Source organism: Epinephelus moara, chromosome 22 (assembly GCF_006386435.1).
Source record: "Epinephelus moara isolate mb chromosome 22, YSFRI_EMoa_1.0, whole genome shotgun sequence".
Taxonomy (NCBI): Eukaryota; Metazoa; Chordata; class Actinopteri; order Perciformes; family Serranidae; genus Epinephelus; species Epinephelus moara.
The window spans coordinates 5,989,015-6,007,030 of record NC_065527.1 but is presented as its reverse complement, the minus strand read 5'-3'; the positions used below and the strand labels follow the sequence as shown (position 1 = coordinate 6,007,030).

General features: G+C 42.2%; 1 protein-coding gene across 3 annotated transcripts in view; it reads left to right on the top strand.

Moving 5' to 3' along the window:
• The window catches only part of trappc9 (trafficking protein particle complex subunit 9), a 318,188-nt gene that overhangs the window by 76,230 nt on the left and 223,942 nt on the right, over nt 1-18,016 (top strand). For all 3 annotated transcript variants that reach the window (XM_050034614.1, XM_050034613.1, XM_050034615.1), the window contains one exon: nt 2,641-2,804. In XM_050034614.1, coding sequence (XP_049890571.1) covers nt 2,641-2,804 — 164 coding nt within the window. The remainder of the gene's footprint in view (nt 1-2,640; nt 2,805-18,016) is intronic.

Here is an 18,016-nt window from a genome sequence, read left to right as displayed (position 1 = left end):
TTAACGTCTGGGTAAACAGCAGATGACACTAGATTGAAACTCTTGATTGAAGAGAGCTAACTTATTGATGTTTTTTGTTGTTGATCCAGTTTTTTTCTTAAATGTGGCAGGCACTATGACAGTTCGCTCATGCCAGCCACCAAGCTTATTGTACAGCAAGCTAATACGTATGGTTTCAGTGTTATAACGTTACAATAACAGTGTTTCCCACACATTGATTTATATGTTATGACTGCCACAATATCAACATTTACGGCCACATATTGATGTGATATTTTCAGCCCCTCCTTATCCTGCTCCTGCTCTCTGTATCTGTCACATATGAGACAAGCTGAATTAGTTAAGCTAGCAAGGTAGCGCATCCCGCGGTCCTGCTACTCCCCGTCTAGGGGACTACATTGCTGGGAAAAGAGCAGGCTACAGCTCCAGAGATGGACCTTCAGCTTGGCTGTAGCAATTCAGATTTGGCCAGCTGCTGTGCTGGACCTAACCTGTGTGATGGCAGCAACAGAAAGTTTGCCGATCCAGCAGGGAGTCAGAGCAGTCTGCGATCAGATGCCAGACATTGCTGGGGGGTTTTCTCGCTGAATTTGATCTAATTCTGTAGCAAATACCAGTCAGCACCATCTTAAAGTTATTTTTAGTATGATTCTTTCAACCACTGAAACAAGGCTGGGCTACCCCACGATTGAATTGGCCAAATAACGTTGTCACTGTCAAGGTAGTCAGCTCATCTAATGCTAATGGTAAGTTAGCAAGTTAACATTACAGGTGGATATTTCATTTGAATGAAAAGACAGGATGAAATTTAATGTGAATAACACTTGAATACATTTCCTTGTCAGTGAACATGATTTCCACCGAGTAACGTCAGATAGATTCTCATTCTCTCTCACTTGGCAATGGTGGCTGAATGAACAATGAAGACAACAACTCTTATAATCCCGCGCCACCTCACATCATCATCAATGTCCGTCCTTTGTCACTGTTTTGACTGGGAGACCCACAGCGGCACAAATTCCATATTGTATATTTAAAACACACAACAAACCAAAAGGTCTTTGCTGCGTAACTCAAAACAAAACTGACCATAAGAGAGGCATTTTCTCTGTCAGAAACAGCTGCAGTTGTCTGTCAACTTTAAACATCAGAGTAGCAGGTGAATTTGTTTCCATGTACATCCTGTCAGGAAATGACATTTTCAATGCAGCCGAAGCAGGAAACATAAGAGGAGAAATCATGGGTTAAATTAATTCTAGTAAAGGCCCCTGTGTGAGTGCTTAAATCATTCTGACAGCGGAGCTGCTGAAAAATCCACTATTTAGGTCATGCCTGTAAGTACAGCACTTCAGCAGCTTTTGATGTGGAAAATCTTTTTATTCTCCAGCGTTGGAAGAGTACCGTGGCGGATACATGAAGCAAATAGAATAGAAATGCAATACAGTATGTCATCTCGTGGGTGCTCATACTGTGTCTACAGGCAGACCTTCAGCTCTGACCTCAGTTAAAGTTGGGTGATTTCTCAGATATCTTTTTGCCTCCAGGACAAAGCTGCGTTCTTACAGTTTCTCACATTTCTAACATCAGTGTCAAACATTAGCTTTAATTATTTCTAACATTTCAAAAAGCTCAGAGGACAGATCTACCGTAAGTCTTCAGCTGTGTTTTACAAAACTATTTTACTGAGACATATTTAACAAAATGCAAACAATGTGTGTTGCTGCAGTAGTTGCAAAACCATTTAGACTTCTCAGTTTCTTGATTGTAAAAGGTTTTCCATCATTACTCTATTGTAACTTTCAGAATGCATTTGAAGTGTCTTAACATTTCGAAGAGTTATGTTTGTGTTAACGCTGTCAAGCTCAGAAAAAAACGTATAGGCAGCATGTGATGACTGACATTGTAATTCTAGCCTCAGGCAGAGTGTTTGTTGCATTTTAAAGTTATGAACATGTGCATGTTTAATGAGGCAAGTTTTAGAGAACATCCGCATTGATCTTTCACAGTCTTGTACATTCCCTTTTGCCCCAGTATTTGCATTACTTTGCAAAAACAGATGCCAGCAGCTCTTTAAAACTTAAAGCATCAGCTGCAGGCGTTTTGCTTTTGACAACTGATGAAAATAGTTTGCCATGATGTCACCGACTGAGATGTGGCCAGAAATACAACGAGACGCAGTTTGAGCTCACAAAGAAAAGCACAAATGAAGCTTTCAGATGTTAAACGTTTTAACTGCGGCCCAAATGAGGTTTGATGGCGAAACTCACAAATCATTCAGCAGCGCTCTCCACTGAGGGGAAAAAAAGCCATCAACAAATGACGTTCCAGCTAATGAGATTCCAAAAACCATTTATCATCTTCATCAAAATCTGAGAAAGAGCATTTAAAACTTTATCTGTCTTCACACACCTCAAGTTGACCAGTCTTAAAATTGATTAATCCCTTAAGAATTGTTTTTCAAATTATGACAAGTATAATGGAACTGTTTGCATCATATCAAACCACATCTGGTCTTCCACATTGCAGGCCTCATATCTCTCGAGTTCATTTATTAGAAATCTTAATTCATATTGACTCCTTTAGGGAATAAAAGCAAGATTATTAGTCACTTTTTCCTCCATCCCTCACAAATCTCAACAGGTCAGCTCACACACCTCACCCGACGTCCAAAGAGGAACTGTCCACCACTGTGTCCGTCCAGCTTTTCAACGGAGAGACCCAGCAGCTGACCATCACCTTGGAGAACATTGGATCTGAGGACATCGAGACTCTGGAGCTCACCTCTAAGATTATCAGCACCAAAGGTTAGTGCCTCTGTCTGTTGATTTTACTTTTAATTTTAGGACTGGAAACAGGAAGTTGTGACAGTACAGCAAAGACGATAAGATGACAGTATAGTCTACCCAAAGGAGCTGCATGTGAGAAAGCAAATGTCAGAGTCAGTTGGATTGGACGTTAAATGGACTTTGCCCTGCCTTACAAAGTAGTGTAATGCTCGATTGAGTCCACGTGTTAATAGAGCAGGTAATTGTTGGGAAAATTCACAGTGAATGAGTCGGCGTGTTCACAAAGTTGTTTTCACACAATGAACTCAATGAAAATGTCTAACTGGGGAGATGACGAGATTTGGGAACTTCTGTCGATAAAGGCCGAAGCCGGAATCATCAGACAAATTCAAGGGACATCAAGAGACTGTTATTTATGACCAGTTAATGAACTGGTAGTCTCTATATACAGACTCTACATTCAGTGAATGTAATCAAATCAAACTGGAATGCCAAAAAATCGGGGGTCTGCCCCCAGAGGCTGTATCGCCGTCTGCCGGAAGTCAGACGCCGAATATAGCCGATGGGTTCCGAGAATGATGAACTGGCTACGTGACCGCAACGTAAACCGCGTCATGCCCTTCCTCCTATACGCTCTCACCAGGCGCCAACCTTTGTCTAAAGTAGGTGAGGACCTTTCTGACACAGACAATCTCCGCTTGTGGGCTACATGTGTGAAAGGAAAACTCCAGACGTTGTCTGGACTTCATACGAGGAAACTGCTTACGTCGAATAATACTCAAGTCCAGTTTGTTTTAAACTCAGTGTGCTTCAAATACAAGGCAAGAATTAGATAAAGATCATACATGACAAAATCATGTAAGATAAGAAGGTATTACAATAGTCCTTTTTACACAGATAGTGCCATAGGGCCGCTACAAAGTCCCTCTTTGAGTCCGAAGGCAATAATAATCTCAAGGACCTTATCTATGAAACAACTGTAACATGCTGAAACAAATGATGTTCTGAGATCATTGATTTGCATCCAGTGTTTGTTATCAGTGCTGTTGTAGTCAGGAAAGTTTTTGATATACTTCATCACCCTCTGAGTTTTTGCTACAGGCTTTTGCAGTCCGCGTGTCCGCTGTACAACAGAGGTCACTACCCCGTTGTCTTTGGTTACACATCTTTCATGCCCCTGTGGCTTTTCACTCTGTGTTCCATCTCTTTGTTCAACACCTGCTCGGGTCGTCAGATCTCTGCAGTCCCCCTCACTCCGACTGGCTGTCTGTGTGTGTCTCTCTTGCTTTTTTGTCTTTGTCTCACCTTCTATGTGAAAAAAGCAGCTGTGTTGCTAAAATAGGCAGCGACATTTCCCAAACATTCAACTCTATTATATTTTATTGATGATGAGATAGATGACGAATCATGCTTTTGAAACTCCTGGCTCAGTGCTGCCTGTAGTCAGCAGATTTAAAACCCCACTCGATGTTTATTCAATGGACCTGAAACCTCTCTGTAAGGGAATTTCAACAGATGTGATGTCTTATAGCATGAATATAGTGTTGAGGTTGTTTTCTACATCTTTACTTTGACATCAGTGATATATTTTATCAGTTATGTAAATACTGCATATTTACATATTTGTCAATTAAAAGAGTAACTAAAGCCCAATCCTGCATTTGGTTGATCTTAGGTACCAACTGATATCACTATAAAGAGAAGAGCCTGAATGATACCAGATTTTTGAGGCTGATATTGATCAGTATTTTAAAGTAAAAAAATAAATAAAAATCTTGTGATGATATGTCTGATTTTTGCATAACATAAATAATTTTTGATAAAGATTCTTTAAATTTAAAAAAAATCCACATTCACATCTTCACATTTTACAGTTGAAAATAAACTTGTGCCGTCTGGTGAACAAACTGTGTGGTGACAAACCTAAATTACCTGAAGCATATCTATAGTTTTGCACTGCAAATCCTTGTTACTGATTAGAGTGATCCTGAACCTGGGCTACTTGTATCCCAAAGATTTCAGAGTAGCTTAGATAGTTTTAAAATACAGAAATTATGATTTGATTGAAAATGTATAACTAATGGTCTGAGATTACTCTGTTTAATTCAAATTAAACATTTGAAAAATGATGCGGCCTTGTTAGAAAATATTAAAGTCAAAAGCCTCAAAGCAGAGCTCTGAGTAAGTTATAAGGCTAATATGTGCAATAGTCCACCTTCCACCCTCTCTTCCCCTCTCTCTGTCGTTTCTTTACCTCCTTCTCAAACATACACACACCTTTGAAAGTGCTGCAGTACTGCTTGTCTCTGTCCTCAACCTGTGTCTTGCGCTGTCATTGGCTGTAGATTGCCGACAAGGTCCCTGACAGGTCCGGATATTGAGCATCTTGGGGACCAATGCCAAGTTTCTCTGATCTGGGTTTTAGTTGGAAAGCTCCAAAAACAGTTGGCGAATGGAAACTCAGGGCTAATGTTGTATAGTGTTACCTAGGCATTACCGGATGATAGGGTTGGGTCGGTATGAGAAAAAAAAAAGGTCAGGTTTTTGTGAAAAGTCGGTAATACCGGATTTTCGCCACTTGGGGGCGCAATTGACTCATTTAAAATAAAAAACGACCATAGGACAGTAACGCATTGTTTCTTTTATTCCTTACAAATAAATTTGCAGATTTAGCTTACTCAATCAGTGCAAACAAGGGTTGCCTCCTTCGTCTGGCTCAAAGCCAAAGTGTTGCCATGTTGGCGCATTCTTTGATTTCTTCGAGACTAAATTGTCCGCCATTATCGACTCCCCGTCACTGTTAAACAAACTCCAGGCTACAGTAGAGTCCTCGGCGCATGCGCACTCGCACCCCCTAGCTCAGTCCCCGCCCCACCCCCCTCTCTCTCCTGCTCGCTGTGCGCTTGGCGAAGAGGCAGACACGGGCTGTAAAATGACGTATACGGTCTGGTCGGTCTCAAAAAAAAAACCTGGTCCAAGACGGAGTACCGAACCAAATTGGTATTACCGAGAACCGACCCAACCCTACTGGACGACCTATGTATGTCATTACTTAGCAGAGAAAACCTATAGTCAGCTCATGTATTGGTCAGACACCAATTGAGAGTTACATCATTGGTACTTAAAACTAACAAAAATTGCAGTGTTAGCAGATCAAAAAGCAACACTTTTATAGATTCCACTTGAATCAGTCTGCACTACTTCAGACCTCGCATTCTTGTCTACCTTACCCTCGGGCAGCAAACGCTGTGGATTCCGCCATATTACTCTTTTGGTCAGCTGACTCACCCTAAAAGCATCTTTACAAATGACATCATACATAGCTGCACTGTCCAGATGGAGGGCAGGCAACTTGAAGCAAAGACTACCAAGGCTGCACAAATGCCTGTAATTTGCGCTGTTTACGGCTGTTCCAATCGATCAATTGGGAAAAAACAAAGGTCATATTAAGTCGGAAAACAATAGAACATAAAGGGGAGAAGTTAAAATAAAAGTCATGGATAAACAGGTGCACCTGTTGATCAAAAGCCTCCATCTTCAGTCCAGAGGAGCAAAGTCAACTATTATCAAATGCTAACGTTAAGGCGTTGGGCTAAAAACATTAAGTTGGATGCTATTACAATTACAATACATTGAAAGACAGTTATGGGGCGTTGGTGGCTTAGTGGGTAGAGCAGACGCCCCATGTACAAGGCTGTTGCCGCAGCGGCCTGGGTTCGACTCCAGCCTGTGGCCCTTTGCTGCATGTCTCTCCCTCTCTCCCCATTTCACACTTCACTATCCTATCAATTTAAAGCAAAAATGCCCTAAAAAATATCTTAAAAAAAAAAAAGAAAGACATTTATACTCAAGCACATTTGCTCATCCGGCCAAAAGCAAGACAGCAGTCGTTTCATACATGGACCCAACAACACACAAAATAGTTACAGTCCCATAGACTCTTGTACGCTTTCATCAGCTTGCCGTGCAATTTTAGTAACATTAGGGGGTCTGGAGGACGAGGTAATTTGTAATGATCACTGTGTCCATACCAGGCAAATCAGTCATGTTTTGGGAAAGATCACATTCATCTAACCCTTTTATGTAGTCACACTCTTCTATTTTCAGCTCACACAGTATATGCATTTATCACGTCCTGCTCACAGTCTGAATTTTGCAGGTCATAACAGTCACGTATTTGCAAACAAGCTTACAGTTGCTACTGTTATTGACTTGGCAATGTGTGTCCATGAATTTGGGGGAGCACATGTGTTTGTTTGGGTTTTGAGGTCGATTGTTAACATTCTTTCTCCAGAATCTTAGACTCCATCTGTAAGACCACTGTTTCTGATTGCATGTTATTCCGCACTGTATTGAACAGAACCAAAATAGGTGTTTGGCTATGAAAGTACACCCTATCTTTTGGACACAGTTATCTTTTATATTCATACCCGTGGAGCCTGTGGGTGTCTCGTTATACCCACTTTGTCAGAAACACCTATAATAAAGGTTTCTGACCTGCTGTTCTCGACACATACCAAATTGGATCATACTGAGAAAATAGCAGCGTATTTCCTGTGATTTAACCATGTGAAAGCAGTAGATTCATGATAAACCAGAGACAAATCTGCTTTTTTCTAAACACTTGTCACACCTTTGCTCTCGGCAGCAGTTCGATCACACAGTGATGAGCAAAGGAGTGGCTGGGAGCCAGTATATGGAATTGATCTGACATTTTCGAAATAGCCCCAGGGTTCTTTGTTTAATTGAAGACAGGCTACACTAACATATCCTCTGTCCAAGGGTTAACGCTCATAGATCCTGTCTTAGCAGCTCCTGTCAGTCGTCACTTGTATATTTTTTCTCACTTTTTGTGCATTTCTCTCACAAACATGTCAATGCCTCACACTATTGTGTAGAGATGGGAAAAACCTTTGCTGACCAGCCTCGATGTAGACTTTATGGCCCAATGACAATGTGGTGAGAGAATTACTGTGTCTCTCCTGTTGCCTGGGAACTTCTGTACAGGAGCCTCATCAAGCCTTTGCCCTAAGGTGGATAAAAATTAGCCTCTCAATGCTAACTAGTACAGAAGTCTAATTAAAGTAGTCTGGTGATTTGAAGACACTCATCCAGTGAGTCTACCTCTCAGATCCTCCCTGCTTCTCACATCTCCTGCTCCCTGCTGGCCGGACTCCAAGGTACAGTGTAGTCTCTCTGGTTAACAAGAGTTCTCTTTGAAATGGAACTGTTGTTGTGGTTGTTGGAAATGATTTAGGCTGCACACATAGTTTTGCCTCCAAGGGAATGTTATTTTCAGAGTTGGATGAACAAGCAAAAAGAAGCTGACTTCTCTAGACCTGAATTAGGAAAACACCATCTGTAGTTTCACTCAAAGACTTTCGGCAAACACTTTAAACTTGAATGAATGTCCTGGAACCATTTACTTTGGAAAATATTATAATTGTAGACTTAAAGGTTCTGTGTGTGACATTCAGAGCATTAATATAGCAGCAAACCATGATTTTCTATTTAAAGATATAGTGGTGTAATGGCATCCTGAGCAGAGAATGAAGTGTGTTCTAATCAGCACTTCTCTGGGGTTGTTGTGGTAAGCCAGTCCGGCTGCACGTGCGAGCACGGTTTCACTCCAAAGTTGTCGAAATCCAATGCTTGGGCAGTGGCTTGTGGCATCAGAAACCAATGAAAAAAGGCATCCTTTAATGTCAGCATGATACACGGCTGATTGAGGTTATAGTTTAATGGCGCCTGGGCAGTGTCGGGGGGAAACGTGGCAGGACAAGGATGAAAGTTAAGGCGGTGGAAGTCTGAGTGGGGCAGATTGGAGGGGTGGTGTATGGGTCCAACAAACACCGACTTTCACCCGATAGAGCGGTGTTCTGACGTCCCGTAAGATTCTAAAGCCAAACCATGGTCTTTTTTTCTAAACCTAACCACGTGTTTTTGTTGAAGGACAAACAACCTCAATTCGCAGTGTTGTACTGGCGTAGTGCGTTCATTTTTAAAGAGACTATGTCAACGTTGAATTTCCTGTGAAAACGGAAGTGTATGTTGAAAGAAGAGAACTTGACATGGTGTCCCAGAACGTCAACTACCAATGTACCCAGGGTACCTTGCACATTGTTTGTGGACGTGGAAAGTCTGTTGTAAAGAAACGCTCCAGCTCTCAGAGTCTTGGGCCTCTTCCAGTTTGGTGTCCCACGGGCTCCACTCACAGTACGGCCTTGCGCCCCCGGCATTGCTCTCTGTGTGTTCATGTGCGTCAGGCATTTGTCCACAATTAACACTTTCTTTATCCCCGGCCTTGCGGCTCTCCACCGGGACACTGTTCTCCGTCGTTATGCCCTTTTCCCAGCATTCTTTTGTGCTCAGGGTGCTGTCATCCTTGAGCGGAGTTGTTTTGGGACGTTGTCCTGGTCTCCCTGTTTTGCTTGTTGCTAACGAGGACGCCATTCCGCTGCTTACTTCTTCCTCAGGATACACTCAGACTTAAATGTGAAACTGGGTAACAGTTATGTCAAATGTTTTCGCCTTCCCTCTGTCAGCTTTGAGCTTTCAGCCACCTCAATGGTAAGACGTGTCCAGACAACTCGTATGCTCTGAATTTTGCATTGAGCCCCTTTAACTCTAACGTACACTGTATATTTTATTCAGTTAATATAAACACAAGGAAGCATGACACCATTGAAATTGATTAATTAAAGGTAAAACATTAAAAAGTAATCAATAATGCTCATTAAAAACTCAGCGGCTCAGTGATTTCATAAATGTGGATGAAATATTAATCCAGTAAACAAGGGTTGGTTTATTATGTAACAGTTCAACAACCAGTCAATATGGGTTGTGTCTTAGAACTGAGACACAAAAATAGCTCAATAAAAGTCATTCTGTTAAAACATTGTTAAATAAATGAACATTTCTGCTCCTTTAGTTTCCCTCTACCATTTTTTCACTCATGTTTCCTTTAAGCTGCAGGGCTGGTTGAACGCCAAAGGTCAAAACTCGCTTAACAAGTGGATGAATGGTCATTTTAAGTTGTAGCAGATAACTGAAGAACTGGCCAGCAGAGAAACCATCAACAAAGCTCTTCGTCTGTCACTCTCCCGTTCGTCTTCATCCTTGTTTTCAAGTGCCTTCTCTTTGTTTTTTGCTTTATCTTTTTTTCAGTCCCTTCAAGCTGTCCTTCAAATCCTTATCTGCTCCGGTTTCAGGGAATAACTCACTTAGTTCCTCATATAGCTCTCATTCTCCTTATTGTTTTGTCTAGCTCATGTCATTCTCTGGGTTCCTATCCAGGGCAGCAGAGTGACCAGTAACACTTACTCTTTGAAGTCTCATTGAAAATTCAATTCTCTATCTACTTTGCTCTTGCCCCTTTAGCTCAAACGGTATATGGCTATATTTAGTCTCCAGTTACTGTAGAGAGGAAGAAGGAGCTGGGGGGAAGATGGTCAGCTGCTTAGTTAAAGCTGGGGAAGGTGGAAATCTGGAAAAGGTAAAAATGGCAGAACTTGAAAATATACCCTCCTCCTGCAGCGCTCCCATGTCTTTCCTGAGCCCCTCCCATCAGACGACCACATGCACATGCTTTATACAGTAACCCAGTGTTTCCCCATTTTATTTAACCTTATTTTATTATAGAGTTGCACACAGCTCATTCACTCAGCCCCTCAGCAGGGGAGTCGGGGCTGTCCGGGGCCCCCAGCTGGGATTTGCACTGGCTGGATTTGGGTTTCTGCGGCTGCTGCGGCTTCAACTCCATAAATGTGAACTTGAAGCCGCAGCCATGAGCCTTTGGATCCCTCAGCAGAAAGCTAAACTATTAGAAATAGTCTCTAATAAGTCTGTCTCCTTTTTTTGGGTGACTTTGCAGTGCAGGCAGTTGTTGCCATTGCTGGAATAGTAACTTTCTCAGCAGGATTCTTCGCCATTGAACCAGGCTGTCACTGAAGGGACGTGCACGTGCATCTGTATGTGGAGAACAGTCAGTAGCAATGCATCGTCTTGCCCATAGCAGGCAGTAGGTGTTGCATTGGTTAGCTAACAAATCCACTCCTGCTTTCTCAAACCAGGTCCACCTCTGTGTGTTCTGTGTTGGGCATTCAAAGGAATGTTGTTGAAGGTCTGTGCCGGCAACGAGACAGAGCTTTCATCCACCAAAAATAAGACAAACTTTCTAAACGAATTAGTGTTTGATTTTGTCGTAATATCACAAGTCTTCAATAAAAGGCTCGAAATAGCAAGAAATTGTTTAAATCAAAAACTGTCTGTTCAAAGAAATGCCAAGTTTCTGTTCTTTAAAGTGTTCAGTACTTGCTGCAGTGGATACATTACAATCAGTGCTGGAAATGACACCCAGCTCTAAATACAAAAAATCTCGGACATGTATAAATGTTCAAATTCATCATCAGTCACTGTTATTTTAGCCTTTTTGGATCCACAAACGACTCCACTCTCACTTGTTTTTTATGTTGGATGTGTCAGTATTATTCAAGCACAAACTTTACTCCAGACAATCTGCATTATTTCACCTAATTATAACAAAGTGACCACAGTAAAGATTCCTGCCTGTTGGGCGCTCCTCAGGTGGGCTCTTGAAGTGGGCCTCATTACAGTACAAAGAAAGAACCCCTGCGTGTACCACATCTGAGCTCTGAAACCTTTGAAGGCCATTTTAATGTCAGATCAGCACCAGTCTGGAGTGTGTCACCGGAGTCATTTTCGAAATTTAATCTGGGTTTCACTTTGTTCCTAATGGCCGTCTGTGATAGTGTTTGATGTTTAAGTGGTTGTATCGAGTAATCCAGTGTACGTTTTCACAACAAAGCGTTATCTAAGGAATTAAGACATTTAGCTTTGGACATCAGTAGTTATTATGGTTGAGAAATTGCATTTGTTTGCACAGATGGTTTTAAAGAATAAAATTATATGCTCTTTGCTCAGCCAATGACTGGACCCAGTAGGGATGTTGCATGGCTGATGATCTCACCATATGCATGGTTTTCAAGAATAAGGAAAACATGGCACCTACAGTTTGTCCCATGTCTCGTTAAGATAGCTTAGTTAACTCCTCAAGAGATGACTGCCAGTTGTAAAATCTCACTCATCCCCTCACAAACTAGTTTGACTGTTATTGTAACTTTCTCCAAAGTTTTGCTCCTCTCATTTTCAGTAGTTGGCACAGATGGAACGGCAGCTGTCGAACCTTCATATTCTCTATTTATACCACACTGGTGTAGTTAAACATTACCAGACCAGTAACTTTGTTGTGTTTAGAAAATCCCCTTATTTTCTTAAGGCTTTTGTAGATGTATGTTTATGATGCTTCTGACAGCAGCAGCTGAGCAGGGTAAGTAATGGTACAGATATAACCCACATGGCTCACTGCTGATCAGATTTAGACTTTTTAATTGATGATTCCTGTCTGCTGAGATAAAGGATAAAAGTTGTGAGGTGCTAGTTTCAGTTGTTTAAATAATGTGGGTTTTTTGAATCCCTACATGACTTCTAGCGATTTGGGACCTTACCATTGCTGTGAAATTTGCTGAAAACACCTATCCAGAGCATACTTAAAGTAAACTGACAGCTGTTCTTCTTCCAGTTTTTCATTGGCCAAAGAAGCGTCCGTCATCAGAAAAACTGTTTGCTATTAGCTGGATCTAGAGACCGAAAAGAGACTGTAAAAATGGCTGACTAAATCTGATTTCAGTTGGAATTAAGTCGGTGAAGATTCTCAGTCATCCAGGTCATGGTAATCTGAAGTGCTGTTTTGTAGGCCACTGGACTTGCTTGAGTTTCTTGAAGACATTTCACCTCTCATCCAAGAGGTTTCTTCAGTTCTAACTGACTGGTGGGGAGTTGCAGGCTTTTAACCCTGTGTGGTTGTGAACCCTTACAGAGATGTTGAGGTCACATGCGAGCTCTTAGTTTCAAATCAAATCAAATCAACGTTATTTATATGGCACTTCTCATACGACAGTAACACATAGTGCCTCACAGAGGTTAAAAACAACAAAGAACCAAAACAGAAAACAAAAAAGAAAAGAGAAAACCCAACCCTCCCACCCCACATAGCGATATATAAGCATACACACACGCACACACACACACACACACACACTAGCTATCACTAAAGAGACATGACCGAGCACCTTGAACCGAGGCGAGGANAGCCTGATAAACGGAATTTAAAATAGATAAATAAAGAGATCAGTTAAAAGCCTGATTAAAAAGATGAGTCTTGAGCCTCTTTATAAAAACATCAACAGTCTCTGCAGCTCTGATGTTCTCCGGCAGGCTGTTCCACAATCAGGGGCAGTAATAACTAAATGCCGCCTCCCCGTGTGTTTTAGTCCTAACTTGTGGTATGGTTAAAATGCCTGTGCCGGAGGACCCCAGGGTCCAAGAGGGTTGATATGGTAAAAGCAGGTCAGATAAATAAGAAGGCCCAAGACCGTTAAGACATTTAAAAACTAATAAAAGAGTCGTCAAGGTCACATGTGAGTGGTTGACCCATCTGGCCGTCATGTGTGTCCTTAGGGTTAGATGGGTCCAGGTATGAATGGGTGTTAAGTCATCTGGGGAGGGATCCCAAGACTCTATTGTAGGTGGGTGGTAAGTGGTGTCGTAGGCCACCTCCTCTGTTAAAAGATGGTCGTTCCAGTTTNAACTGACTGGTGGGGAGTTGCAGGCTTTTAACCCTGTGTGGTTGTGAACCCTTACAGAGAACAAAGTTGGACTCTATTGTAGGTGGGTGGTAAGTGGTGTCGTAGGCCACCTCCTCTGTTAAAAGATGGTCGTTCCAGTTTGATGTAGATTGCTTCCCTCAAGGTGTTGGAATTAAGCCTGTTTATGCCTCTGTGACGGCTATGGCCATAGTCTGAGGCATTATTTTTTGGGTAGTCTGTCCGCCCAGCTCTTGTGAAGTGATATTTCAAGAATGCCTTGAGGGAATTTCCTCAAATTTAGCATGAATATCCACTTGGACTCAACGATGAACTGATTAGATTTTGGTGGCCAAAGGTGAAAGGTCAAGGTCAGTGTGACTTTGCATGTGTCATTCTGGTGAACATGTTATCTCACAAATACCTTGAGGGAACGTCCACTCGGATTGAAGAATTAACTGATTAGAGTTTTGTGGTCAAAGGTCAGTGTAACCTCACAGAGTATGTTTTTCTTCAGATTTCTTAAGTTAATTATGACAAAACTTCATACAGATGTCCAATAGGGTATATTGATGAAGTAATGACACTTAACATCCCAAAGGTCAACTTGGCTGTGACACCGTAATGTTCTGCAAAAACACTTTTCTTGCCATTACTCAACTTAATAACTCAGGGACAGATGGGAAGACATTTGGTCAGATGTTGAATTGGTGACCCTAAGTTTGGATGTCCACATTGAAACTGTGATGATTGTACAGATCTTCTGTGCTGCCGGGGGTAAGATGTGTGAGAAGCATCCGTGTATTCATGGATAGATGTAAACTGTAAGAAGCATACAACCGCAGGCGGTAATTCTAGTTTTGGAAATATGTTAGTAATTTAGTAAGTTACATTAAAAGCTGGTTAGCATTCCGTTATGTACCACCTTGAGGGGAAGACAACAGTGGTGACGGTGTGTTTGTTTGGGAAGATTTTAAACTGGGGAGATGGAAAAGCTCTTGTAATCTTGTAAGGGTTCTTATTGTCCTGTCTAAAGTCTTTCTTCAGGAGTCAGGTGGTATATAGCGCTGTTCTGTTGAGATTTTCTTTTTATGTTCAGAAAGAGTTTATTTTACCTCGTAGTCAGCATAGAAACAGGGTTTATGGCAGAGCGCCTTCTGTTTAATGCTAACCACAGTGACCCCTGAAAGCTGCCTGTAGATGAGCTGCCTTTGAAATAACCGATATTTGCAGGGTGTTGTTCCCAGTTTGTTCTGGAGGCTGATAATTCGCACATATCAGAGTGTACTTCTGTCTGCACTGCAGCCGTGCTGCAGCTTATGTGTTTCTTGTCTCTGTTATAGAGTACAAAAATGGCTGTGCTCGAAGTTTTCATTATGTTGAATAACAAGGTTTTGAAGTGTCCCCTTGTTACTTGATGGCGTCTTTTGTAAATGCTTTCAAGAGTCTGGAAATGACAGTTGAGCCAAAGCTCACATATTGCCTCAGAGGAAGAACAGTGTGGCGGGCTGCATTGTACAACCCAACCTGCTAATTGCATTGCAGTGCAATTGATCATCCAGTTTTTTCTCTGTGTAAATTCATCTTTTGTGTTGCCATAACTTCTGAAACTGCTGCAGTTTCAAGGCTTTAAATATGCCCAGTCCTCGATGAAATTACCACGTTTTAATGAATATGTATTTTTAATCTGGTAAATCTAATTTTTACTGGTGTTTTGCCACCTCGTTCCATTAATGATGAGGAATCATCCACTTGTAATGGTCCTATTTAAAGGTGGTTTCTAGACGGATACAGCTCTCTGAATGTAGAACTGAGTGAACTCCAATTATCTTTTTTACTTTTATCTGCATGTCATTACTGAGACATTAAGAGTTGTCAACCTAAACCCTCAACATCTCAACCATTGTGAAACTGGGTGCACATAAACAAGCTTCATTTCAACTCTCATATTTAGATAGAAATAGACGTAGACATACTCTCCGTCGTCCTTTTTCATATCAAGCCTGCTGTGGCAAAGACGCACCATAATTTCACCAGTTACTTTCAAATACTTAAACACTGCCAGAGCAGCTGTCAGTACGTGCACACATTACACATGTCTGTGGCTGAACATAGTGACCATATCATTCATTCATCACATGTACCTGTAAACCACTCATCATTGGGACTTTCCTAATTAACATTGATTATTTTTGGGGCTTTTTGCCATTATTTGACAGGACGGTCAAGCATGAAAGGGGGAAAGAAGAGGGATAACATGCAGCAAAAGGCCACAGGCTCTGATCAAGCCTGTGGCCTTTTGCTGCGGAAAGGACATTGCCTTCGCATATTCGACGCCTGCTCCACTCACTAAGCCATCAGGCGCTCCCTAATTATCACTGGTAGACCTCAGAAATATAATAATTGAGTTATAGCTCATATATAACAGCTACACTCATATCAGAGCTGACTCCACAGTGTTTCACATTTGCTACAAAACCTCACAAAAGATATAAAGAAAGGTCATAAGTGCAGGAAAATAAAATGTATTTAAATGAAAATTGATCACACAAGTCATTGATATGATGGGCATTTTACAGGTCGCCATGGCTGCAAAGAAACCACACAACTATTGAAACTGACTAACAACCAGACATACAATAACTCATCTCTAGATTCTTTCTCTTAAATTATCTTATGTTTTATTCCTCTCATTCACCGGCTTTCTTGTTATCACTGTTCGCTCTCCTCATCCATTCTCTAGCCCGCTCGACCACTGGTTCTCCTCCAGCATGCTGACTAGGGGGCGCTGTGCCATGCGGCTACTATTATACTGTATGCGGCTATTGTAGTAAAAAATACAGGCGCACGTGTGTAAATTAACAGTCTCTTTATTCCAAAAAATGTAAAGAAAGCAAGGGAAGAACATTTAATAAAGCCCTGGAGGGCGGGAGGGGATGAACCAGGTTAAAGAGTACCCACCCGGACGGGACGCTCTAAAACTAAAGTGAGCGCACCCGCAAGGAGGCAGGGATCATTTCACTGGTCAACAATAAACCTGCCGTTCTATTGGTTGGGGGATTTTGACAGGGTTGTTACACAAAAAAATCCTGAGAGCTGAAATTCCACGAGTGCACAGAAGCAGCTTGAGCGCGAGGAGAAGAGCTGAAGCTGGAGCAGGAAATCTGTGCAAGCAACTCAGTATCTGAGTGCGAGCACACAGTTTGAGCAGAAACAGAGTAGATCTAAGTGCAAGCAGAAGCTATTTGAGTGCGAGGGCAGGGTTTAGAGGGACAATATTACAAAATGTGAAAGTGAAATCAATAAATAATGCTCTCAAATTGATAGACAACTCTCTCGAATAAAGATAGGAAAAAAGCGCCATACATGACCGAGGCACCTGGAGGCTGAATGCTGTTATGTGGAGACAATCTTTAAAAGAAAAAAACAGCAACAATGAATGGATCATGTGTAATGTTTGCTAGAAAATTAATCTGAATCAGACTAAGCCATGCTGTCGGTCTATGAGGCTGTATGAAACTTAAGCCCCTTTTACACTGCCAGATTTTCGGTGAATGTTGGGCCGTTTTGCCGGCAAGCTGCGAGCGTTTAGACACACAGAGCCAGATTGGCGAGATGATCCGAGGTGCCCAATTTTCCTCCTCATAGGGCAGTCATATTGGCAGAACCTTTTTAGTTTAAACAGACTGAGACGGCCTTCTGCAACAGGAGGGACTGTTGATGACTTGTGGGAGGGGCTGTCGATGATGCCGCACGTGCGAGCCACTGGCGGTGGATAAACAGGAAACAGCTGATAGCAGGAATTAGCGAGCAGCTAGTAGCAAGAGGGAAACACAAACCTGACAGACACTGTAAAGATGAGCAACTGGGGAGACAAGGAATTGCGCGCCCTCCTTGTCCTCGCAAACGAAGAGGCCATTAACCGTCAGATGACGGGGACGGTGAAGAACGGGCCGACTTACGAGAGAATCGCCGAAGGACTGACCAGCCGCGGCTTCCCTCCCACGTCACTGTTTACGTCACACGCTGAGCTACATGTTTTGTTACTTGCTCACGCCCCCCATTGCCCCGAAAAAGGCACATTCTGTATAAACAAAAGTAGGTGGGCGGCATTTTGCTGCACTCCGCGATTTTGTTTTTATACTGCCAATGCTGAAAAAAGACTGAGTGGGCTTTCCTGCAAATTTGCACAACTCCTGTTTAAAAAGGGCTTTAGTTAGACATCCAGACCTTAATACACCATGCATAAACACAAAACATGTTGATGCCATTTCCCACTTATAAACTGGTAGTGAAGATTGGAGTGAATTTGCACCCTCAAAGATCACCGTTGCTGGACTGGAGCAACTCGTTCCCGGGAGCGTAATGTTGCCTGTGTTCACTATGCAGTTGCGATAGAGGCTGTAGTGTCACACTGCAGCACCATGGTGACAGGACCTACCATCCCTGGTCATCATATTACAGTGTCCCATCCCGCCTGTGGCTCCTGAATTGTAACCTGGTAGTGGCTTCAGACAGGCCACAGTTGGGAGGGCCTCTGTGAAGCCGTCTGTGTTTTCTGTGGGA